This window comes from Neodiprion lecontei, chromosome 3, assembly GCF_021901455.1.
Source record: "Neodiprion lecontei isolate iyNeoLeco1 chromosome 3, iyNeoLeco1.1, whole genome shotgun sequence".
Taxonomy (NCBI): Eukaryota; Metazoa; Arthropoda; class Insecta; order Hymenoptera; family Diprionidae; genus Neodiprion; species Neodiprion lecontei.
In genome coordinates this window covers 24,536,832-24,563,470 of record NC_060262.1, presented here as the reverse complement: position 1 = coordinate 24,563,470, position 26,639 = coordinate 24,536,832, and the positions used below count along the sequence as shown (strand labels likewise).

At 41.3% G+C, this 26,639-nt stretch overlaps 1 protein-coding gene across 1 annotated transcript in view; it reads right to left on the bottom strand.

The window, feature by feature from the left end:
* The window catches only part of LOC107221604, an 81,729-nt gene extending 56,551 nt beyond the window's left edge, over positions 1-25,178 (bottom strand). The window contains exon 1 of the mRNA XM_015660650.2: positions 24,351-25,178. Coding sequence (XP_015516136.1) covers positions 24,351-24,599 — 249 coding nt within the window. The 5' untranslated portion in view covers positions 24,600-25,178. The remainder of the gene's footprint in view (positions 1-24,350) is intronic.
* Between the last annotated feature and the right edge of the window lie 1,461 nt (positions 25,179-26,639).

Here is a 26,639-nt window from a genome sequence, read left to right as displayed (position 1 = left end):
TTCTCCTGCTTCTTCTTCTTCTTCGCTGAACTTTTTCCGCCCGCATCGAGCAGAGTTGTTTTGTTATAAAAAGATGTTTCACCTCGAGTTTTCTGTACACAACATGTATGGTTCGATAAATTCACTCGTTTGATCGTCGGCTTCGTACCGTACAGCGTTGGGCGCGCGCGGCTGCTTTTTTGTTGGCGATTTTTTTTTATAATTCCTTTTTTTTCAAAGCGGGTAATAGGTACAGGGTTTCATGCTTGGCCAGCTTTTGCCTCACGTGTGCGCGAGCTTTTGACACGTTCGAAAATATTCTAGCACTCTGAACAGAAAATAACGAAATCGTGACTCAAAAAAAAGAAACGGAAACAAAAAAGAAAAAAGCGCAACACGCTTTGCGTACTGTATTTTTCCATTTCGTATAGTTATAAGTTGTACTGGTCTCTTTTTATCCTCACCAACTCGTTGACCTGGCTTTTTTAAATTATTAGTAATCGTGTTAAACTCACCGATAATGTTTAACTTCACAAATATTGGAAGAAATTAATTTGTGTCAGCATCACGGTAAATTAACGATTACCTGAATAATTATTACAGCCGATGATTTTTCTTTTTGTATAATGATAGAAAAGATCTTTCGAAGTAAAATGATTCGAAGTGTTCTGAGCTGATCATTACAACGAGTATTGGATCCAGTTTAAAAATGTTCGAAAAGAAAATCCAAGAAATAATGCCAAAATGTCGTTATTTCAAAGTAACAAATAAATAAACAAATGATCAAATATCCCCCTAGTGTCGAAAACACTATATATATATATAGTATCCATGATTAATGCGTGCACGCTTCAGTATACAAGAGAATAGACAAGATCGTTTCGGAATACAGAGGATTCTAAATTTGCAAAAACGGGAATAAAATTATCAGACAATTAGACTTTCATCGAGTTTTCAACTGCTTTCACCCGGCTGCACCAACGTTGAGTAAGTTGAGTAAGAAGTAAGACCCGTTGGTATTACATCGAATCTTCGCTGCAGAGACACGTTCACGCACACATCGACGTTAGCTGGTGAGAGGCCTCATAGTACACGCGATGGCGTTTCCTCTTGGCTCCTCGCCCTCCACCCCCGCCGATGAAATGCAGATTGGTATCTTTTCTCTGCGGTGACCACGTCAGCACTCAGCTCGCGAGCATCGGGTATCGAGAGATACAATAGCCAGCCAGCCAGCACATCGTGGCCGATCACCCCTCACCCTTTCAGTGCACATTTCTGGCTCTGGGGGCGGGAAGGCGGACTGAAAACATTCATGCCGCGTCGATATCCTCCAGGTTTTCGTGCTCCCCACACGCAGCGAACGGAAGAAGGCCTCAGAAGTGTATGTACCGTATTGTACACGCAGGGCAAAGAGAACCAGGGTAGTTTCATTGATCTCGTAACATTGCTCGGACTCACTGGCGCGTCTTGGAGAGCCCGAGAGCTTCAAGTTTCGACGACTGGGTGGCAAAAGCAGCGAGTGAATTGAGAAAGAGGAGAGAAATCTGCAGTGTTCGTTAAGCTGGCTAAAAAATACCAGCAACCAAAATTGAAGTCTCTTTATCTAAAGAAGACAAGTGTCTCTCCCCCAGAAACAGGCGAACCAATAGAACTAAGAATTACCCTCTCTTTTGCTTCTTTGTGTTCGTAAACAGGGCCTGCGTGCCACTTGTTTGAAAAAATCCAGAGTCACTTAGAACGAAACCAGTATGAGGTCAACATCGATTATTCACAGCAAACACATCAGGAATTATATACTTTATCCATTCTTTATGAAATTTTGTATTGAAATCAGATTCTCATTAAACATCGAAACATTAAGAATCGATTGTACTTCGGTGAATAGTAAACTATCTGTCAAGTGTAAACACTAATCGATACAATGTGGTTTCAAATTTATTAAAAACCAGTGTGCGCATCTCACGTATACGTTCACACACAGAGCCAAGTAAGCTCAACAGAAATGGAACGGGAATCACAAGCTCAGCTTTGTGCGACTTTGCCGGTGGCTACTAACGACTCTCTGTTTTACAGCTTTCCTTTTTGAGGATGTATGCGGGTACAGTCGGCCCGAAAAGTGCATGAACCAAAAACGGTTTGAAGGAAAGATTTTAAACGCCTCACTGAAGATAATTGGATCTAGTTATTTGTCTAACAAAATCCTCGTGACATCGTTGAAAAATATTGAAACGCTGAATCTGGAATTTAAATAGCCCATTATCGTGTCAACAAATTCAGAGAAATGATATTATGCGGTTATCATTCAACAAGAAATTGATATTGCTCGGTAGATTCTTATTAAGAATAGTAGTTTTTGTTTTGAATAATTTCAGAACACTTCGTAGGTCGTATGTGTTAGATTTTCGGTGACTATAATATATTTTTTACTAATTCACAAGTATGTCGTCTGTAAACTATAAAACAGGTATATTTGGAATTTTTTTGCCAACCGACAAGCTCAAAAAGAAATCTGTTCAGTCAATTTGAAAGATACATTTATTTGTGAATAAAATAAGGAATTGACAATTTCAATCGAACGTATTGTAAAGGGTTTGGATAAAAAATAAAAATAAGAGATCAATATTGTGATTTCTCTATAGAATTTGTTGGCAACTGGTTTTTTTTTCATGGGTCAAAATTTAGTGTTCAAATATTTTTATCTGGATAATAGAAACTTTTTGAATTATATCTTGACGAGGTTTCATTGAACATTCTAAACCCTCATTCGGTGAAGCTTTTGTTTGGATACATTTTTGAGCTTACTGTACGTCCCACATACCGTTACTGGTTGAGTTTTATCTCCTGGTTTTCACAAACCATGCTGTGTCCTTGCAAGAAGCGAGTTGCGTTGTTATAATGTGTTTGTTCTATTGGCGAAGCTTATAACTAATCTCTTTGAGGATTTTGCCTGGATTATACGCTTGGATGTTTCGCTTCTCCCTCACTCAATTTTTCGTCCCACTTCTCTCGTGATGGTGAAAAAAGAAGATCAATCAATGTAAGTGCTTCGATTCGGTCGAACAACGGCAAAATTTAACCACTCGTGGGAGAGTTAAAATTCCCCAATCCCGAGCGAAATATAGAAGCGTGAGAATAATGGAACGCATGTGATCTGAATTTTACTTTTTTTCTCGAATACACACCTGCGGCATTGTCGAGTCGACAAAATGAAAATTTCCTGAATCCCAGGTTCGTGGAAAGGTATAAACGTGACTTGCGTTGAGAACTCTCGGTAAAAGGATTCAGTAAATTTTCATTATTCGAATAGATTTCACGACTGTGTTGCGTTTATTTTACCCTGACATGTTTATAGAATATTTCCCGTGCTCGCCAACGCTCTGGAATTATAAAGTTTCAGCTGTGATGTTACATATCTAGTTTAACTCATTCATCCTGTATCGTTCATCCTGTACCGAGCTTTAATTAAATTGTGGATATGTTATAATGATAATACAATGGACGGCTACATGTCGTGTTCAAAGTGAAAAATTCACGTCGAACTATCGCGTCCATCTACCGAGAGATTCAAATTCAGGTTTTTTCCACCCTTATTTATTGGCAATAGCAATTTCAAAGAAATATGTACGAGATTCAAAAATATGTGGAATATTTGATTACGAGCAGTTTCTTCCTCCCTCTTTTCATATACCTTACCACGAGGGGAAATGTATCGACTAGGTTGATCTCCATCTGGAAATCAAATATTTGAAAAGAAGGACCCCGCCTTACGTAATAGAACTCTGTTTTTTTAGGGCAGTGTGTGCTTGAAACCCGCTAGGATAGACTCGCGGAGAGTGAAACGTGATTTTGATTTTATCAACGAGAAAGAGAGCGAGAGTAAGAGAGAAAAAAGAAAGTAATTGGAAAGTTAGTCTTTTTTCTCTTGCCGTTACGAAAAGAAAGAAGAAGCTCAAATCAACTAAATTCGAAAACAAAATCCCATCGGACGTGAATCACATACAAATAAATAACACGTTATTTGCTTAAAAAAAAAACCCTTTAATTCAAATTCACCGCAAGTGCGCAACTTGACGAGAAGAATCTTACACCACGCTTGGAACCGGCAAAACGTATAAAAAAAAATAGCAAAAAAAAAAAAAAAAACAGCGAAGAAGTAACGTATTAAATAAAATTCAGGAGTTTCTCGAGGTTGTAGAACGATGCCCACGATCCGGCGGTTCTCTCCCGCTGCAAGCTTAGCGCCCATGTTCCCTTCTCCCCCCCATTCCTTACACACGCACACACACACACACAAACACGGGCAAACACGCGGGGGAACACACCTGATATAAACTTCCCTCGGAGAAAAAAACGACAAGGAAAGAGCAGGGGTAAGATAAAGATAGAGGGAGAGAGAGAGAGAGAGAGAGAGAGAGAGAGAAAGTGGGGGGAAATATTCTTCGCGGTGCAGGAGGAGGTTGAAATGAGGCAGAACTTGGTTTGGAAAGCTGTTGTGGTGTGAGACGATCGTGTCAGCTTACGACGTTCAAGCTACAAGGCTTACGATATTTTTTTTTCTCAAGACACACGGTGAATATCAAAGGGGGAGGCTGATCAGTCAACGTCCCTGGGATGCAGGGTGCTCGGGATGGAAGAAGGGCGGCAGGAACCCTCGAGTGCGACGCCCGCGTTTCTGGTTAACTATCCACGTCAGCGCGGCGGAAGTCCCGCTTGATAAAAGACCTACTAATCGAGTAGTTTGACCCGTGGAATAGTAAGTCGGGGGATGAAGAAAGCTCGAAGAGAGAGAGAGAGAGAGAGAGAAAGAGAGAGGGGGAGAGAGAGGGAGAGGGAAGCGCAAGGACAAAACCACTTTTGTTCTCCATACAGTCAGACAATTGTGCCAGCTTGTTAAAAGGGGCAGACACGTTAGATTTGACAAATGAGAATCGATGGCAAAAGAACCCTTCGAGCGTTACATGCATACATCATACCTGTTTGTGATATATACCGGAGGTGAAGGAATACATGACGATGCGAAAGCGATAACAATGGACAATTTCTCCCCCTGGATGAGCGCGGCATGCTTTTCCAGGAACAGTCCGCAAGTTTTCCAAGTTCTCGGATGAATCGAGAGAGTCCTGGCCTTTTCCCATTCTTGGTGTCTGTCAATGATTAACGACAAGCCTTCATCGCGAAAGGTGTTACATATATATACGCATAATATGTGTTTCTACGGGGTTTAGATGCGGAATTCATTCAGAGCCGTTGTCCAAAGGCGAGTAGATAGGTTGGTACCTGTGTTTATCCATTCTCATTTTATCCTTATTGGTTCTTCACTTCGGTGCCTACATGCATCAATGTCAACGATCTGTGATCAATAATCTATTCCTTGCGACGTGTTTTCGTTTGAAGTCAAGAACGGGTTGACAGTGCCAAACTTTATACGTTTTATTAAATCAATCGTAACTTTATGATCGCCCGATCCTACTGCAAGCTCGATACTCGAATATGAAATTCTCTGTGTGAAAAACTGTTAGCTTAGATAAAAGTATCAAATTTGAGATTACCATTGATTTTTACTGATTCACGTTAAGACCTTTCTGACTGACGATGAGAGAGCATTTTGATGTTTAAAGACCAGCTTCAAGATCTGCGTGCAACATCGGAGTAGATCAATTTTTTTCGAAATTATGCCACTTTGAAGTAACATGAGTCAAATTTACAGATTAGAATTCGAGTTCAGATTGTTATACGGTGCACGAAAAAAAAACAATGATCTATATCAAATTTGCAGCTGATGGCTCGAGTTTCAAATGCTTCCACAAAAAGGTTTTTACACGAGTATTTTGCGGAGCTTAGCAAATTCAAATTGTTGGTCTTCTTGAGTAAAAATGGGTGGTCCCTTAATTCTTTGTGACCAATAAATGTTTGAGCAAATCGCACGTTTTCAAAATGAATAAATCATTACCGTCTAAATATTTTTGGTCAACGCGCGACGATGTAAATAAAATGATACCATTGGCTTGAAGCCATATTTTATCACTTATCGTTAACCTATACTTTTGTCAAATTTCAGATTAACTGTTATATTATAGTCAACTCACTGTGGTAACTACCGAAAATAATAATATGCAGAAATTTGGGTTAAACATTTCTTACTTTCGTAGCAGAAAAGTAACGGTGGCACGGTAAGAATGCCGCTCATCTTTATGAAGTTGTCACAGTTTGTTCTGAGCGAAATGAATTTATTACGAGGGCTTAACCCTTCTTGGGTAGAGCTTTCAACCGACTTCAACACTTCCACTGACTTTGTTGATTAGATAACTAATTTGCCTTGGAATATAAAGGAGTATACGAGAATCTTTTCAAGTTCTTTGAATCGATATCTCCGTTTCTACGCAATGATTTTTAACGTGGGGTCTCCGACGACCCCGGTGTGACACCGTTCCTAAACACACGAAGTGTGCATCGTAAACATTAACCTAGTTTTCCGCGGTATGAGTTAGCAGCAATTACAGGCTAATTTTACGAATGAATTCTAATCCTAGCGGTTAGGTACATACAAAAAATTTTCTCAGTCGTGTAATTTTGACTTTCCGAGTCTGATTTTTCTGTCGAAAAATGTAGACTGGCTCCGCTGCCCGAGGCGTCCGGTTTGAAATCCGGTTGCATTACAGATCCCAGGGCAAGGTGCAGGTACTGTTTCAGGTCGACCCTTTTCAAAGTAGGTGAGTAAACGTAAGCCTATCTAGATTTGTGTGCCGGTAGGTGAACACACACGTTCGAACCGTGAGATCCTTTGGCTTACGGCGTACCGTGACCGGAGGTAAAAGCCTGGCTAATTTCGCGTCGAATGGACTTGCGTCAAGCCAGAAATGTTCAAAGTCTGACCCTCGCGTGACGCGACCCACTTCAGACCAGCGCTAATGTGCCTCCGTTCCAACTCACCTTTGTCCTAATGTTCCGTAGTCACTATATTACCGGCTCGAGTTCCCTCTTTCAAACTGATTGTGAAACAATGAGAAATGGGAGGGAATTTGGGATTTTTATCTTCGGCTAACGCCGCTCGATCCATTGATGAGGTTTTCCACCGCGCCGCCCGATCGCTTATAAGAACCAATCGACTGTGCTTGCAGAGTTTAGTGTCACGAGCTCGGAACTGTGAAGAGTGCCGAGCATCCGAACGCCCCCGGTGGATCCCCTTTTACCAGCCTTCTAATTCCCCCTCGCATTTCGTGGATCCGGTGTGCCGCCTCTCGTTGAGATTAATTCGCTTTTTTTTTCGTAACGCGATTATGTTTCATTATTTAATTTCAAAGCGGGATGAGCCGTATATTTTTGCCCTCGGGGTCGCAAAAAAATGATAAAATGAAACCACCCGACTTTATGCTCGGATTAAACAAGACCCCAGAAAGAGAAGCTCTTGCAGCAGTCTCATAAGTACGCATCTTGCTGAAGATCATCTTTCAATTTTCGCGAAATTGAACTGAGAAGTCGCTTTTAGCAACGCGGAGTGAAAGATTAAACTGTACACGCGGCTGTATTGAGTTTACGCGAGATCATTGACGATTAACGAAAAATATATCATTCGTTTTCACCAGGTAAAATTAATTACACCGATATGCAATAAAGTCAAGATTAAACAATTGAATTTCGAACCCCGGCTGCTTCAAGCAACTTATATTTATTGGTAATTTATACAAATTCAAAAAGTTATCACGTTTATTTTCAGTATGCATAAATTGAATATTAATTCCGAACAAGTTCATGTAATTGAAGTAAATTATCTATAATTAATAGTTACCACTGTACCTGGTAACCTGGAAGGCCTGGAATGGTCAAGGATTTTTGTATTACTAAAAAAAGTCTTGGGATAATCTGAGAAATTAAGTCGAATTTCCATCAAAACAAAAGTTTGAAATACAAGCTTTCATTTCGCCCAAACAATTGCAATTTTAACCGAACACTCATATGCGTGATTCATTGTCGGTTGAAAAATTTATAAAATTATATCGCGTATACATACAAGTAAAGTACACAGACCTTTCAAATAAACAACATGTAATTTTTCGCTGAAATCTGTATCTGAAAAATTACATTTTCATCTGAAAAATTTCCGAAAAGAACTTTTATTCCAAGCATGAAATTCAGCCACTGCGATAGTTTATCGTATCATTTGTGATACTTAGAGCGAACTATTCTTAGCAGTTACTTTTGTCAAAGTCGTTGATTGATAGTTAGAACGTTTTAACTTTGTCACTCTCCGAGTATGATCGGCGTTTGAGAATAACGCGAAACCTGCATCGAAGAGAGCCTAATTTTTGAATGTAGCAAACGACTTTCAACTTCAAAGAAGTCATTTTTTTGCCATAACTTTAAGCGTTATCTACCCTCGACTCTGGCCCCGACTTCCCAACGCAGGGCGTATCTTTCTCTCTCTAAATTTTCAGTTGTTATCATTAAGCGGGTATCCCTTCTCCGACGGAAGAGTATCTGTTAGTTTAACAGCCCTCCCCCCCCCCCCCCCCCCGCCCTCCCATCCCCACCCCATTTGCCCCGGCATTTCACCCTTTCACCCAGTAAGCACCCTTCAAACAATCCTAATGAAAATGAAACAACTCTCGGCGAGAGCTGCCGGCGATACGCCACGCGCCTAAACAAAAGAGATTAGATGTTAATTAAGATGGCTACCACTTCGCCGTGTACGAAGAGGTGATCGAGCCTCCGAACGTCTAGCCTGAATAATTTTTACCGATAACGCACTGCGCGCAAGTAACCCTTGAATCGGAGAACTGTCTAATCTCCAATCGGCGAGCTTGCTGCCTGCCGAACAATGGAGCGCCGGGACGCTATCTGTTCGACCTATCGCCGCTCTTCTTTACCGTCACTTGTTGTCTACCCGGCGATGCATTTTAACGAGTACCCCCACCCTCGCGGCAACGGTCACGTGGTCCAGCGATCGGCACCGAATTGGCAACCATCCGCGTTTCGGACGATATTCCCGTATCCAGAGCCTGCTTTACGAGATCCGATCGATTTGTATTTTATACAACGTTATGTATGGGATCTCGCGCAAAGTGTTGCCCGTTATTTCGAGGAGCATTTGGGTCGACCCTAAAGCCCGTCTTTCCACGTGATATACGCCGGTGATACGATAACTTGTGCAAACGGCACATGTGCGCGATATGTCGAAGCCGAGTAATTTTAGAGTGGTGGTGATTGGAATCGCGAGTAGTCGCGATCAATTATCCGATCAGTCAAATTGATGATGGTAATCCGCGATCTTCGACTTCATTCTCGTTTGTCAAACTTTTGCGATATCATTCTCGCCCATCTCATTCGAACCCGTAGTCGAAAGTGATTTGTCCCGCATTGTTTTAAAACAATGGGTCAGTCCGCGATCAGCACCCTCTTTCGCTTACCCTGATATCTCTTATTCTTGTCTCCTCCTGCTGTACCCGTCTATCGTCTTTAACGGGATCAATACGAGTTAACTTTGATAAATGGGAAAAATTAGGAATCTCAGTATATAGTGTCTTAATTATTTTTAGAATACTTCGTGAAGGCTGATATCAACGGACAAATCAGTGACACAAATGGCAAGTGAAACGATTGGAAATTAATTGATCTATCTTATTGGTCATCTACCATTTATGGCATTTATAGTAGTGTCGTTTCAAGTTCAGATGTTGGTAGTATTTCATTTCCTTACGGTAGGTATCCAACACTTTAAAACACAGCCTCGCAAATCGTTTGAATGAATAATATTTTGACGGTCGCTACAGTTTCCTTTTCCGAAAAAGTCTAGGCCATTTAAATTGGAAATTTTTTGTGATCCGTTCAAACACTTCCGTTACAATTGAGACACTTTTGCTAAACATGTGAGAAGAGAAAAAGTTGTGAATAATTTCTACCTTATTATCGATAACTGACAATGTTCAAGGGGATTAGTAAACTTTACGGAAACTGATTACTATCGGATGCGAAAATCAATTTGACCTTCTCTGGTTTTGGTTTATTCTGTGCTCAACCTTTCAAACGATGTCCGTACTTACGAACGATTAATTTGGAAAAAGATAATTTCAATTACATCGAGGATGGTGTAATAAAACATTTCTGTACAGCAGACAGCGTGTAATGAATGTAATCCGCACATGGAGGGTGTGCCAAAAAATATACGTTCATCTTGCGGTGTTGAGGTGAGAAGTTTCAACCAACAGGGAATAATATTCTCCGAAGCGTAAACTTAAAGATATAAGCCTTGAGGGACGAAAATAATAATTCAAGACAATGTAACCTTCCCCGGAACTGTGGAACTGCAGAGGCCGAGTGTAACTTTCACTGTTGGCAAAGTTGATCTTTTCCCCGCGTCCGACCAGGTATACATATTACTTCGTGTACGTACATGCATGTATATCTGTACAGTTCGTACAACCGACACCGTTGCTTTTGAATATTTGACCGAAACGCCCGAAGCGGCGATATTAAAGGCGAAAAGTTAAATCGCGAGGAGAGATGGGCGACCGGCGTTCAGCACCCTTTGTCGAAGATCGCATGATTCGTGTTTAATCATACCGGTATTTGCCCGGCCCAACGTTTGACGGTCGTGTTTCTTCTCACGGTCGGCTTGAGCGGAGCTATTGCGCAATGAAGCTCTCTCGATACAGAGGGTTGCGGATCCTTGTTCAAGGGCAAAATCCATATTACACGGAAGAGATTTCGCCCACCTGCTGACGGGAGTCGTGGGTCATTTTACAAAGCGAACGGGAAACACGACTGGGGTACAAAGACGTGCCTTCCGTACCCGACGCTGGACCAGAAAGCCCTTTGCTCGAAACTTAATAACTCTTTACGCTCCGCGAGCAAGGCTCTAAATTTTGTGCTAAATGTCACCATCGCTCGCACAGCAAAGCCCGCGTTTCGAGGCTACGGCGTATTTGTTAATTATTCGTACGACGTGTGTGATTACTATTGCGGATAACGGGAGGTGGAACTGCAGACCGAGTCGCAGGGATTGCATGTCACCGTCAAACAGACTACACGTCAAATATACTCGGGAAGAGGGAAATCCGAGGGAAATTGTACGTGCAGTGCCGTACTGTACAGATCTTGTACCAAGATATGCACGCTTGATCTTATCTTTCAATTACAGTTAGGGGAGGAAAGGGAAGGGACGGGGGGAAAGATCTTGCGCCAAAGTTAAGGGAGACTACGTTCCGAGGGCCGTTAAACTAGTCCTTAAGCACAACTTAAATTGGCTCCAATACGAACCAGGGAGCATAAAATTGCGAGTATCGATGACTAGAGCTTGCAAAAATACTTGCTGTCATTGATGTATCCTCGCGCATTGTCAGTATCATTTTTTTCAATTATATCTATGCATGGTCATTGAACAAGTTCCGGGTTGTTGTTATTCTCGGAGTTTAGAATGATATAAACTATTTTTATCAGAATGTCGTATGTAATTTATATTATTGGAGGGTGAAGATTTCTTACGATTGTTACTTATTGTGTAATATATTTACGTTCGAATATGATCTCAGACGTGAAACTAATATACACAACTGTATAGTAATCGTTTGTAAAATTAAAAAATTATCAAATATTCGCTTTGTAATAAAATCCGAACATTGGTAGTAATTTCAAAAAGTATTCTGTACGAATAAATAACATTTAAGCTAAAAAAACGAAAAAATTAACGTGTGAAAACTACGAAAGACAGTAATGGAAATCTAATAATGAAACCGGGAAAAGACGAGGCAAGATTCTATGTGGGATGCTAAAGATAAGTTTAAATATGTATATTTGTTTCTACACACGTTATTTAATACATTTATACACAAATGACGAATTTGCAACATACTGGGTATGAATAATAATTTAAATTATTTGATTAAGTTGCTGTACCTTGTCTTCCTTCATATTGAAACAGATATAAATAAAAGGTAATGCATGAAATTATTCAATATTAAATCTTAAATATCGTAGCAGAAAACGGGTATTCTGTTACAGTCCAATCAAGTCGAATAAAACAAAAAACAAAGATTTGTAATATGGTACACGTGATATTGCAGAAATAAATTTAAAAACCATGAATTTGAAATGTACAACTTGAAACATGAACAACTTTAGAAAAATAACATAACCACATCGATGGATTAATTCGCAGCAATGGCTCGTTTTGTTCGCAAATTTTTCGTATATCGTCCGAGTTAAATTTTGGTTAACAGTTGTATTATATTCATTGCTAAATTACAAGTTCATCATCCGCAAATTATAAAGCTTGTACACGTCAAATTTTTTAATAACAACCGCCGAGCTATATCAGAAAAAAAATCTGTGTCAGACGATTCGTCGAAAATTCATTAATGAACAGAACGAAACATTTTTCATCGTAATCAGACGAATTACACGGATATGAATGCTTTGGTGAAAAAAAAAACAAACAAATAGTTAATAACAGGATGTTCGAAGTAGAAATTCAGTGCAAACTATTTTCTTTTCTGGATCACAAAAACGTATTCAATTATATTCGACTTGATTAGATTTTAGTTTTACTTTCCAACATTTGATCATATTCGTATTTTTCTTCCGTTAAATTCGGGTTTATCTTTCGTCAGACCGATTACAAGCCGGGAAAAAAATCTGTGAGACCCAAAGAGCGTGTAAGGCACATGCGTGTCAGTTTAAGCGGAGGGAATCCCTCGCGTATTACGGGGATGTCCCGCTGAGCGAGCTCGAGTTCGTTCGTTTCAGTCACTCGGATGTCTGACTTTTCCCCAAAATTTCAAACTGCCTAAATTCCAGTTAACCCCTTAAAATTAAACCGGCCCATAAGCCCAGTTCCACGCACGTTGCGTCACCGAGTGATTGATACGACCGCCGCTCACACTCGCCCTAATCTAACACACAATGGCGTAATTAATGGCAGTTAACTTCGGCCAGGCTTCGCTGAACGAAAGAGAGAGGGTGTGCAGGGCCGACGAATCCCCGTGGCAACTTCCAAGGGATTTTACCGAAGGGTGCCGGGCCGATCCGGAGCTTTCGCTTGCGCGGCGTGTAACAGCGCCGAAAACCAGAGCCATATATCATACGCAAGCAGGTCAGAGTTGACAGTTATGGACTCGACTTACGGAGACATTCATTACTATATGGCGGCGGAGGGTCATTCGGAAGAACGGATTCTCGCTCTCTGTTTCTTTATCGTTTTTTTTTTCTCTCTCCTCCCTTTCCTCCTTCGCCTAGGGGATATGTCCGGCAGTCGTGACTGGGAATGGAGACCAGAACCGGGATCAGGGACTCGAGTCCTGCGTTTTTTTTTCCATTGTGAATAGTGGGGTATTTTTTCGTAGCAGCAGGTCTTACGACAAATCACCGAACGTTTAAAACAGAACCCTGAATTAGATAGGGATTTGCACAAGCAACGCACATTCGGTCTATATTCGACTCATTGCTGCGACAAAACGAGGTCAAGTGTAATCGGAGACTGACGAAAAAGGCGTGTTTTCAAAGCCGGTAGTTCGCTAAGACGTCAGTAAGACGTTCACGAATGTCAGATAGATTGTTAATTTTTAGGAAACAGTCTAAAAATCGACTTGTGAATTGACTCGTCGTCTCAAAGAATAGTCAAGCAAAACTTTGACATTTCGCTAACAGATTCTGGTGATCCTGTTACACTTTCACCGTGGTAAGTTCTGCAAGACACGCTTTTGCTCCGATTTTGTTTTAATATCAACGTTTTCGAAGACACAGCTTTGACTTTCACCGAATATCCACCCTGTCCTTCGATAAATAAACAATCACCAAGTTATATCTTACATATATATGTATGTATAAATGTATAAGAACTCGAGAATCGTCGTTGTGCCGAGAGATAATTTACGCGATCTGGTTCCAGTAGCATCACATAGCATCACATGCTTACGGCAAATGGAACTCCTGTGTTTTCTACAGTAGGTATACAAAATCCACGACAATGAAACGTGACGTAGTTACTCACAATTAGCTGTATCGAATTTCCCATTCAACGAACAGAGCTCATCCGATACTTTTAAAAAAGTTTTGGGTGAAGTTGGCAAGCTCCGCGTTCCTCTGGCTCTTCGACGGACAGAATTAACAGTCGCGTAAGAAAAGCAAGCTTCTGGTTGAAAAGGAAGCGTCGTTCAAACGAACTCGGCGGAATAAGGAAGCGGAGGAAAAAGCGCACGAACGCGCCGGATTCCACCTTCTGCTTGACCGTAACAGGGCGGAATGTTTGCTCAGCGAGGAGTCCGAATGCGGCAGGAGGAGAGGCAGCGAACGGTGCTAATGTAATATTCAGTGGCATGGCTCGTGGTTATCCTAATTAAAATCTCCCCGAAGCATCGCGCTGCTCCAAAGCCTCGCAGGTTTTCATACCGGCTTCCAGACTCGTTCGCTCTCCTTATTCCATTCGCTCGTCGTCCCGACGCTGCTACTCGCATTATACCGACATGCACGCATATGCAGACCGTGTACAGACAGCCTCGGGTGTATCCGACTTGAATACCTGGACAAAACTCCGGCTCCACGCTGTCTCTACCTCCCGAAACTCTGCGGGGTCAAAGTACGAGTATCAACGTCGTTGCCGATATTCCGACTGGTTTGATAAAATTTTTAGAAAACCTTTTCCAATCAATGTCACGGATAATCCGCGTACAGCATCGAAATCTAAGAAATGGCAGGGTCGATACGTTAGACGTACCATTTTTAGCCGCCAATAGATCCGTTTATAGCCATGTCCATTACATATGAATCAAGACTTGGCCAAAATGTTTGATCAGCCTTGTTCACTGTCAAATTTGATTTTCAAACAATCAAGTGATAGAAAATTCCGTAGCTAATGTATAGAGTATAGTACGTATTTGCGATTAATTGAATAATTGAATAAAATTTTAGTACCCGAAGCAGTTGAAATGTTTCTCGATGTTTTGTCAAAGATGTCACAGTGGCAATACAAACGGTGCTGTTATGTTACTTCTTTATTACTCCGTACTTCGTGATGCATTTTCACCAATTATTGGTAATCACATGGCTCAGAAAATGATTGAACATTTTTTTCATAAACTTCAATGCCGCATCCAAAATAGTGTAACGGTGTTACTGTCGATATTACATGTGCACGTATAGATTTACCGTCAGTAGCTTTCGGAGAGGGGTGGGATAATTTGAGTATTTTCGGGGATAGATGGTGAGTAATTAATTGTGAGAAATAAAGCATTGAACGCGGTATCCTGGTGTTCGTTTTTGAGTAACGCGATTAATTAAAGGTTGGAGCAATAAGTGAGGGTGAGAAGCCGGGGAAGCTGAGACCCAATTAGCTGACAATTTTTTTTTTCGTCAAAGCATCGGCTGTGTTATTACGAGCGTACGCATATATAATGTATGTGTTAATAATAAAAGTATGCGTGGACAGCAGCGTGTATGAGGCGTTTAAAATATGGTCGTGAATTAGTAATTCCCAAGCCGGGTATATGAGGAATGTTAATGCGTAGGGACCGCATATTTATGCATCACATAATAACTTGACGTGTGGGGTTACTGATGGTTGTGACGTTGGTGGTGGTGATGGTGGTGGTGGTGGTGGCGGTGGTGGTGGGACGAGGAGGAGACGGTGCGCGCACTTATTTAAATGCTAAAAGGACCGAGAGCGCGGTAACCTCGGTAGTGATAATAACAATAACAACGGTAATGGAAATGTCGTGTGGCTCCAGGGTAGTAAATAACAGCTATTTGCCAGGGAGGGAAGCTTCGCCGTCGTTCCCCGCGACGCCGGTTACGAGGAGGTACAAAACGCGAAACGTCGCGGACCCCATTCACCCGGGATTGATCGACTGGCTGCGATTATAACCAACTTGTTCCTCGTCAAAGGAACATGGACCCCCGGAGCTTCGCCGAAACTAATATTCGCCCGTTTATTCGTTCGTTTCGTAGGTACTACAGAGAATATAGAGTATTTTTCAAAATTTTATTTTCACCACCGCCACTTCATCCTTCCTACAAATTTCTCCCACGGTGTGGACAGACAATTAGCCGGATTTACAGGGAATGCAAACAGAGCTTCAGACCACATCCTCTTCACCCTACTCACCTTGGGAGTCTGAACGACCGGATTACCGGTCTGCTAATTCCATCGCATCGCCTGATACTGGTGTATCCGTGTATCGTCGAACCATTCGCCGCCGTATATAAAGGTACCGTGGTGATATCGAGTTTTCCATTCTTGCCTTCGTCGGAGTCGCGAATTATCTCGCTGCTGAATAGGAATTGATAAAAGAAAGAAGAACTCGCGCTTTAATGATTTTGCATCGCTCTTCCAAATCTAAGCTTTGAAAAATCAGTTATTGAAAGGTCTCAGAAGAGATTCGAACCGATTTCATCTGGCACTGCTGATTACGAAGTTTCAAAAGTTCAGATCACGATCGAAAACCTGTTCCTTAGAGTCGTGAAGGAAGTTTATAAAATTTTACGGTACACATGCACACCGGAAACGTGGTTTTTCAGACAATTTTCCATAAAAACCGGCGATCGAGTCGATTCTTCAAAATTCGTTCTACGCGACAAGTTTTTTTTAAATTAGGAAGCATTTACATGCAATGGAAAAATTGAGAGGTACTTCGCTGGACATAAGAATAAAAAAAAATAAAAAAAATAAACAAATAAATAAAACAGGATGAAAGGGATCGAAAAGAAGAGAAAATTAATGGAAGATCGTTGGTTTCCGGGCAGATTTGATCATAAAGAATAGAAACACAGAGAGCTAGCCTGCGAGGTTGATCGAACCGGATTCTGATCAGCGTTCGAGTAAATTCAACACTTTCTAAGTTTGACAGAGATTCATTGTGTATCGGGGTGCAATTTTCTCATGGTCGAGTCGTTTGCGGAAAGAAAAACACAGTTTATCTCGCTTACTCGGCCGATGTTGTACGCGTTCATTTATATCGCAAGTACGTACACGGTACCTTTCGCTGCATGCGATGTGAAGGGAAAAAAGTACCAATCGTACATACACGAAGTACAATATATTGCGTCACACTCGCCTGGAAAAATCATACTAAATAAAAGTCGAAACGAAGAAAGCTTTAAATTATCCCGCTGCACAATTCTACGCGTTGGCATTTCCGCACAGACTGTTCATAAACCTGCAGGACAAGATTCACGCTTGGGTAATAAAACATTATTGTTCGCCTGACACATCCTGGCCGATTCGCTATACGTACAGCGACTCGTACGGATCGATTCATATTTCGCTACGAGCGTACACGGAGTAGATGTACGTATGTACATATATATTTTACATGAATTCAGTATTTCCCACGAATTTGACACAGATTTATCGCGTGTACCGCACAACTCGCAATCGCCTCAGGCAATGGTGGTAAAGATTTTCTTTATGACAGATTTGTAAGAGGCTCCGCATTTTTATTATACATATTTACAGTACGTTACTCGCAGTAAAGTTTGTACAGGTATGATATAATGCGGTAGGTTCTTGGGTATATACATATATCAGTTATGCAGAAAAGTGTGCGAGTATGAATTTGTTTTTAGCATCTTAGCACCGGTTGAAGTATAATACACATGCATAATACACACCCATTATTAAAATACTGCAAACATTTTTGTAAGCCTGCAGGCATATCCGTATTATATACACCATAAATTCCTGGTCTGACTAGAGGCGTATCATGTAGACTCAGATCATTGATCATACTTTTCAGAAATGCGTTACAGGTAAGAATGTAGAAGGCGTTGTTTGAAAATGTGCTAAAAACTTGCTGGATTATTGATATGATTCCATAAGAATATAATAATTTCTATCGTGATAATTGTTTTTCTAGAAAGTTGGTATGAAATACGAATAAACGAGTTTGATCAAAGTGAGAATTAAGCGATTCCTCCTCACGGAAAGGATCTTCGAGGTTATAGGCGCACGTATAAGTAGAGACAGAAAATTGTTTTCACGCGGAAGGATCAAAGGTGTAGTAGAAAGAAATCTTATAATAGGTACTTTGCTGAATCCTCGGTTACCGTGTTTTGATTATCTGTACGACAAAATGGCATCGGGCCGCATACAATATCATGCCCGAGGAAGAAGGAAAACAAGAGGGAAAATAAAAAGCGGAGCTTTCAATGTGGGACAAAAGAAAACCCAGAGCGATATATATATTCGTGCTTCACCGTCTTGCGGATCAATGCGAAAATTAATCGAGGTCCCGCTTCGTTGTTTTTGTATACAAGTATAAAACGAAAAATCGGGAATAAATATCATGCCTACATGCCTGTTCTAAATATCCTAACTTATATAATCCACGTCTATCGTAATGATACGGGATTTTTGCCAATTGTAAATTCGAGGTACAAACTTTTGTACTACACGACATGGAAAGAAAAATCGTGTAGATTTCACATCTCCTGTGGCGAATACATGGACAGCACATTTTTGGAATCAAATCTACAGCTATTGTGGTAGGGTTTACAAATCCAATAATTATTAGTGTTACAAAAGCAATACCAACAATATGCTCAGGTAGATCTACTGCGATTGACGTAGATTTGACTCCAGAAAAGTTCGGCCCATATATTCGCCACAACAGATGTAAAACTTACATTACATGTTTTTCCGTGTAGGGTGAAAGACCTGAGTAAAGTAGCGACGGACGAGAAAAGAAGTAAAAAAATTGAGGTAATTCTATAATTCTACGAGTTACATCGACCAATATTCCGTAATCTTTACGCAGCTAATTTCTAAGGAACGTGCCAAGGAATTTCAATATATTCGCAACGTTTGGAAACATACGAAATTGAAAATACCCGACGAAGCGTTGAAAAGAAAAGAAGAAAAATATTGCAAGCACGTATGAAGCTCACGACACACGCAACAAGTCTCGATAGAATTGGGTTTCAATTAAAATTTGTCTGCACAAAATAGTTCGATGGAATTTCAAGCCACGGCGGTTCAATTGCGACAATCTCGCTTCGATTATTATCCGGTAAAAAAAAAGAAAAAAAGAAAAAACGAGAGCAACTTGCCGTACGCTTGCAGCCTTTTCCAGCTCGGCAGGTCTTATTTCCATTTATTTCGTTATTTGCCCCCGCACGGATACATATATACACAGGTTACAAATTTATCCGGGATATCCTGCAGGAAATTACCTCCGCGATTGGTACCGATATAGTGGAGGTAACCCGAGTTCCTGATGTAGGATAATACAAGTTTGCGGAGGGTTCAACGTGCCGACGACGACGATCAGCGTAGCAACGACATAAATAATACAGGTTTCAGTTGGAAAGTTCGAAACGACGGTCTGGGAGGTAAAAAAGTAAGCGTATAAGCAATCGCGAGAGCGCGGCCATTCTCGCGGTTGTAAATTATTAGGGAATTACTTTTCTCCGCGGAAGGACGCGGTCTGCACAGGTCGCCATTTTATTTAGGAAGTAAAGGTCATTAATAAATTTCATCTCGAGAGGCGGAATAAAGAATTCAGGGCGATATTGGCCCGGCGCATTTTCCCTCATCGAGAGCTTCCGCTATCTGCGAGATAACGGCGGACCTTTTCCAGGCTCCACTCCGCAGCCACTCACTCCTTTTCCTTATTCTTATTCTTATTCTTATTATCGTTCTCCTTCTTCATTTTCTTCTTCCCCTCTCTTCCTTTCCGTAGCCGGTTCGCCGAGTGTTCGCGACCGCGTAGGAACACGTTAAAGAGGAAATAACAAACAGAACAAAAGACGAGGAAAAGAAGATATTAAAGATCCTCGGTGAGGTGCTCCGGCGTTAATCGCTTCGCCCCTCACGCCGCCCCCGAGGCTCATTTTTCCCGACTTCCGGAGCCGGAATCGCACGCCTAGCCAACCCTCGTTGGAAGATTACGTCGCGTTATCGCAAATGGGAATAAACGGCAGGAGACAATTTAAATTCCCGTGTATTCCTTTGTGCCCTTTTCCTCCAGCCTTTCGCCGCTGCGCCGTAACCAAAATGCATTAACCCCTGCCGCGTTTCATCCGAGCGCAGGCACCAAGCCGTCAAGTCACAGCCCTGGCAAAATTAACGCACAGCTTTTCCTGAGTATAAAACAACACCCGCTCATCGCAGACGCCATTTTCGGGTCAAGGTTGTTCCGAAAGCACATCGTGGCGGTGGGGGCTGCGGGATGAACAACGGTCTTTAATTTTTAATCCAAACCCGAAATACGATGCGTTATCGCCAAGCTTTGATCTCCGCACTACGTTTGATGGACGATCATGTCTGCGTTTCGCCCAACCGGAAATACCGGCAGTCGTAGATCGCGCCGACGATAAGAAAAGCCGAGAATGGGTCAATACGACAGGATTTGTTACTCTTTTCCTGCTGTAAATTAGACTGTTTCAAATTTAGGCTATAACCCTTCAATTTTTTGATTATACTGTGAAAAGCTTTGAGTATTAGTTCTTTCGTAACTAGTAATTATCCCGAAATACAGGATTTAAGCTAAAATCCAACGGGTGCCTTGCGTTATACGTGACCTTTCTCAGTCAAATAACAGGTTAAAAAACTAATCGTTCCAGTTTCTTCGTAAACTTTTTACAAGACTTTATACGAGTGCAATACGGCGTACAGATGATGGAATTATCTTCTGAATTGATACTAGCATTTTTCACGTTGGATTCATCAAAAGCCGAAGATTCTGTATTTTTTTCAAGCTACTACGTGTTCAAACAATTTGCGAATAGGTGATGAATGAGGAATTGTTACGTAATCTTTCGCTTCGACTTATGGCAGTGGAGGGCTTCTGTAGTGATGGTTGGAAATTACTGTCAATTCATTCTCGACAAGAGTGTAGAAGGTATAGAAAATTGTTCATATAATTCATCGTTACCGCGAGCGGAGTTGAAAACAGGGTTGAAAACTGACCTGGAAAATTCTATAGTCTCTCAAAGTTTGAAACGATCTCTTTACTTCAGCGGAGATGAAGTGTAAAATTCAATTTACGTACTCGGTCGTTATTCCCATATTTTTTTAATCGCAAAATCATCACTCGTTGGAATTAGCGTAATCTAATATGATCTGAATTTGCGTCAGGAAATTAGTTGTGCGGACTCTATAAAATGGGAAGTAAGTCATATAATTCATCGAGTTTTCTAAACGTAATTGCAAGCCACTGATTATCGGAAATTCAGGATCTTTGTACAGAAGTAAAATTATGCCAATTTAGAATCATACTGCATGCAGATAATACTTATGTTAAAATAGAAAATCTCAGTTTTTACCGATAATCGCTATTGATCAATAAACGGTACTATTCAACTCTTTTCCAAGTATCCCGTTAGCTTCTGAATTTTGAAATAAAATTTCTTCGCGATATTTAACGAACTCATTATCAACTTCGAAAATTGCATTTTCAGCCTTATAACGAAACTGTCACTGAGCTGTCTTAATTTAACATAACCTGAGGGCTTTTGCTATCGGGATTGACATCAGAATGAACATTCCTGAGCGCAATAAAGACTCGGTCCATTCGATCTTACAGATATATAACGAATTTTCATTTCAATTCTTAGTTTCTCGACTAAGAGTGAAACACAATGTAGGTATGGTGGTAAGAATAAAACCGATAATGTGCGCTGTATACCTAATCTAGAGTGTAATGTATACCATGGTACCCATGAGTTGCGAGGCCGGGTTAATCCCCACCTCCCGGGACTGTAAACTGTGAGGAGACCGACGCGAACCTTGTGATTGTAAAGATATCTATTGACTCTGGTCATTAAACTCCCAACTTATACATCAATTCTGCGTTTTCCCTTTGATTTAAATCAACATCCTGATAAATCAAACTTTACATAAGCTTAAACAATTTTTAACAAAATTTGCATTCAGGTATTCATGCGTTAAAGGACTCATTTCCGAACGGTCGATAAGCATGATTGAAATTCAACCAGATTCTCAATTGAACAGCATTGAGAGAATCATTTTACCAAAGTTCGGCCATTTCTTCATTCGTAAATGATCAGCAACATTTTCAGATTATAAATAAACGAGAATAAATAGAAAAAACTTGCGAGGATCAGACTGATTGTGAATCCGTATTCGGCTATGTAGTAGCTTAATTACCCTAAAACGGTGCTGAACTGACGAAAATTTTTTTAGGAAGACGGTGACGAAATTATTATAGAAAACGCTTCCCAAGCTCCGTGGGCGCACGAACGTCACGGGCTGAGGATTAAGAGTGTACAGCGGTGAAAAAGGAGCGCAAAATTCGTTCCTGTAGTAATAATAATTGCAGAGTCTGCTGGAGGGTTGCTTATAAAATTTGCTTATAAAAAAGTTTGTGATTTTCCTCATTTTGCTGTACTACGTAAAACACATCAGACACGAATCGTCTGCGTGCGGATTCGGTTGTTCAAAAGGTAGGAAGTATCTCCCTGAAGTATGTTCGAGAAAATTTCGGATGCAACCTCAGTGTGTAAAAACATTGCGCGTATTATTGTCTGGCTATATTGGATAGATTGGTTTTATGAAAAAATTTAGCGTCATTATCGAAGAATCCTAAGGAAAATTATTTTTATGAGTCAAATTCAGGAGGGGTATTCACCCCTTAGATAACTGAATTGGCAGGTGACAAAAAAACGCGTGTATAATATTTTCTAGCCCACAACAACATATCACAGAACAAAGAGAATCGGTGAAGTGCACCTCAAGTACTTTCCTAGTCAGATTTGAGCCAAGCATCCCGTGCTTCGGTTAGGTCTTTTGTACGGCAAAAATTAACGCTTGGGCTTTGTGTCAGCAAAAAAATCTTCGTACTGCTTTAAATTACGTATTGAAATATATGTCAAAGGTCACAATTTCGACTCCAGTGAAATTGCGGAGAAATAAAAGCGCGCCCGCTTCCCTTTCCTGCCTTGTGGAACTGTCCGCCGCCCCTGCGTGGGACCCAAACGGGGCCACAAAGCGTCTGACTGTAACGGGCGGAAGATCAAAGCATACCTGACGCGAGCTTAGCCCCCGGTAAATGGGAAGTTGGCGATCAACGCTGCAGCCCGAAGCCGCAAAATATCCGAATGCCGAGAAAATTCCGAGGGACGAGTGCGGCTTTTTGAACACGTTTTGTAAACTCTTTGGCCAAGGGAGGTGTGCCGGTTGGATCGCGCGGGATAGTTTTATCGCCTGCATCGACGGATCTCTAATCTTGCGCAACGTGGTGATTGAGTGCAGCTGGGAGAACGGAAATAAGCCGCTTGTTATCCTTGCGGATGGCGATTTCCGGCTCAACTTCCGGCCCCATTCGTTTCCCTTCACCGATGATCCTCGTTTCGCGAACACGTGTACTTATTATCGAACCCGTGTGACTTTCAAGTCTCGGTGAGCGCAAGCTTCGTCCGTTCGAACGGCTTTTGCATCTCTCGCGCGAGCTTTTGCACCTTGCCATCCCGCTCGATCGTCTTGCTGCATGTACAATTTCACCGAGTATATTGGTATGAGCCGCCGCCTCTCGACTTATGGCTCGTAAAGACTCTCCGAAATAACAATTTCACGATATTGAAGAACAAGCTGCTATTTACGACGACGAGGAAGGTATCGAAGTGTACGCGAATATCGATCAAGAGGAGCGAAAGACGCAGCTCGATTGCTCCAATTTCTTACAGGATGTATGGATATTTTGCGGCTTTACGGAAGAGGCTATCACGCGGTTCAACCCGAGCTTAACAACTTTGGATTGCACGGCTTAACCGCATCGGAAAAAGACAGTGAGGGAGACAGAGAGGCAAATAGCGATACGTGGCGTTAATCAATTTCAATTAAAACGCTCCGCTTGTCTATCCTGCAAACTTATCCTCTCGAGTCTCACCGATTCTCCATACCCGAGAAGATATTAGCATACGAAAAGATGGCCGGAGGGTAATCCTCCTGGATGAAAAAAGTATAATTTCTTACGTAAGCGTGCAAACAATAATTATATAACCGAAATGGGTTCTCATCCGAAGGGGCTTGATGAGCAAAATTTTCTTTCAGAAACCCACTTACGTTAACACGGTAAAAAAAAAACTTGAACTCCTACAATTTCATCGCTAAATTTTCACGATGTAAACATGGGTCACATTTTTGGCCGTCCAAAGTCTCGTAATTGAAGCAGGACCACCTCGTAAAATGAACTCATAGTTCCAAAGTATGACTGAAAGTGACGGAATCTTCAAGCTCATGGTTAAATGACAAATACGGTAGACTCACGAGGTGCGGAGTATTTCCTCGTAGAAAAAAGGTGAAAGAGCGCGGAAATACTACCAGGACCTACGCTCAATAATTTATTTTGATTGGTTCGTCACTGGGTCACGATTGTATTTTTTTCCTGCAAGGGTCTTAGTCCTGAGTAATGAGTTGTGAAGCTTACCGTTCTCCTCAGTACCGTGCGTACAGTTTCGACCTCCTGAACCGGCCAACGGGAATAAACGACCGCCGACAGTGTCAGAAGGAAGATTCCTATCCAAATACTCCAGGCGAGGGCGTTCTTGGACCTGGTCAGCAGCTTCTGTGCGGTCCTTGTGGAAATAACCTCCTGTGTTGACACCTCGAGCTTCTGAGCACGTCTCAGAATATCCTGGAGACGTCTCTTGGCATGTTCTACGTCAGGAACGCCCATTTTATAGCTGTCACTTCCGACGGTTGTCCTTGGCCCGTTTTCACTGATCCCTTGAGGTTTTTACCACCAAGCGTAACATCAGTCCGCCACAGATACCGTAATTCCGTAAGAAAACACACGCGAGGAAAGAGGGCGAGAACCAGAAGAGGGTGTGATCAAAGATCGGATAAAAAGTCGAGAGGAGATCGACTCGTATATTATTCCACGATCCTTACAGCGTTTTGGGAATTCTTACACCTTCTCCGCGAAACCGAATGGCAATACAGAACAAAAACTCACGTTGTAAAAATCGCTCGACCCGAGCTCATTATCAATCAAGCTCTCAAAGACCCTCTGTCCAATTTACATGTGCTCGGATTTATTTATACGTTCCGTAATTAACGAATCTTTTTTTTTTTCACGCACCGTTCGTCGTTTTACACGACCCGTCGACGCACAGTATGAATTTTTATATCTTCTAAATTCATCTCAGTACCCCTCGAAAAAAGAACCCCGACGAACCCTCGTTACGACAACAACAGCCGCGCGACGAGCTCAGCCGCGCACTAAACGTTTGCTCAAGCAGCTCAGGCTGATACTAACCACCCGCAGTCTGGGGTGCGAGCGTTATAGATAAAACAAAGCGGACGCGGCGGCGAGGAAAAGGGGGGGGGGGGGGAGGGGGGCGCATGCGCTGTGCGCGACCATGCGCTCTTAGGCACTTTTCCTTCGGGGCGCGAAGAGCCGAGCTTTTATTGGCCGAGCAGCGGCGCCACGGGAAATCAGTGATAGCGAGGCGTTTGGTCGGCCGGCGGCCCGGCGAAAATGACAGTGGTAATGTCAGGCGTGGATCGGACGAAGCGGCGATCAGGTAAGGCGTTTTTCTCCGCGCCTCCAGCCAGTTCTCCGTCTCCCTCCTCGTTCCCCTTTCGTTATCGTTCTCGTGTCATGAGAGACGGGAACGTTAACGGCGGATATGCTTCGCTCCGGGAAGGCCAACGAGAACTTCAATTACAAACTTTTTCAAACTTTTTAAGGGGTTTTATAGTATATATATGTATGTGTTCGTATATACATATGTATATATATAAACATATATATATATATATATATATATATATATATATATATATATATATATATATATATATATATATATATATATATATATATATATGTATATTTATATATGCCTGTGTAGATATATAGGTATCGCGTTGTATAACGTCAAAAGAACGCATGCCTCGAGATTATAGATTTGAACAGTTCGGCTGAAGCCTGATCTCCAAGGGGAAATTTGATCTTGTTTCTTTACTGGCTTACATTGCGATTAAATTTAAACTTGTTTTGTATTACTTGAAATCATTTCACGCGTGATCTGGCTCAGTTACAATTGCTCCTTGCTCCGATACATCGATGCCACGATTATTTATAATTTGGGTATAAATTATGCAATATCGTTGGAAAATTTTTAATTACATTGTACAATCTGATTTACTTAATTTAGATGAAGTTTTATACGATCTTGAAAATTTATTACAATCAGTCGAGTTGGTCGAATTTTATTTTAGCATGATTGAATACATGTTGTAGTTGGGATTCTTGAATGATTCTTGTGTTTTTCGTATCTGTATTCTAATATTTCGTTTTTGCTTTATGAACATTAGTTAATTTTATCGAACGTTCAATTGCTCCGGAAAAAAAGTAATTCGATGAAACAAATTCATGTTCAATTTTCAACAGTCTTTACTCTAATGTTAGTGTAACTTGCATGGTTTGACGTAGCGAAATATTCAATTGAGTTTAACGTCAAATTGATACATTTATTACAGGTACGAGTAAAACTGATTAGTACCATACGATCCTCGTCTTGTACGAGGATGAGACGTATTCTACTTAACCGAACGGAGTAATTATAATTACTCGTTCTTAGGAATTGTGTTTTATCCGGTGCACCCGCGTCGTGTATGAGATATTTGCTTCAATAACGGTGACCTCATCACCCTGAGAGGTGAGCCAGAAGCTACGGTTAAATGAAACTAGATTTTTACCCGTACAACG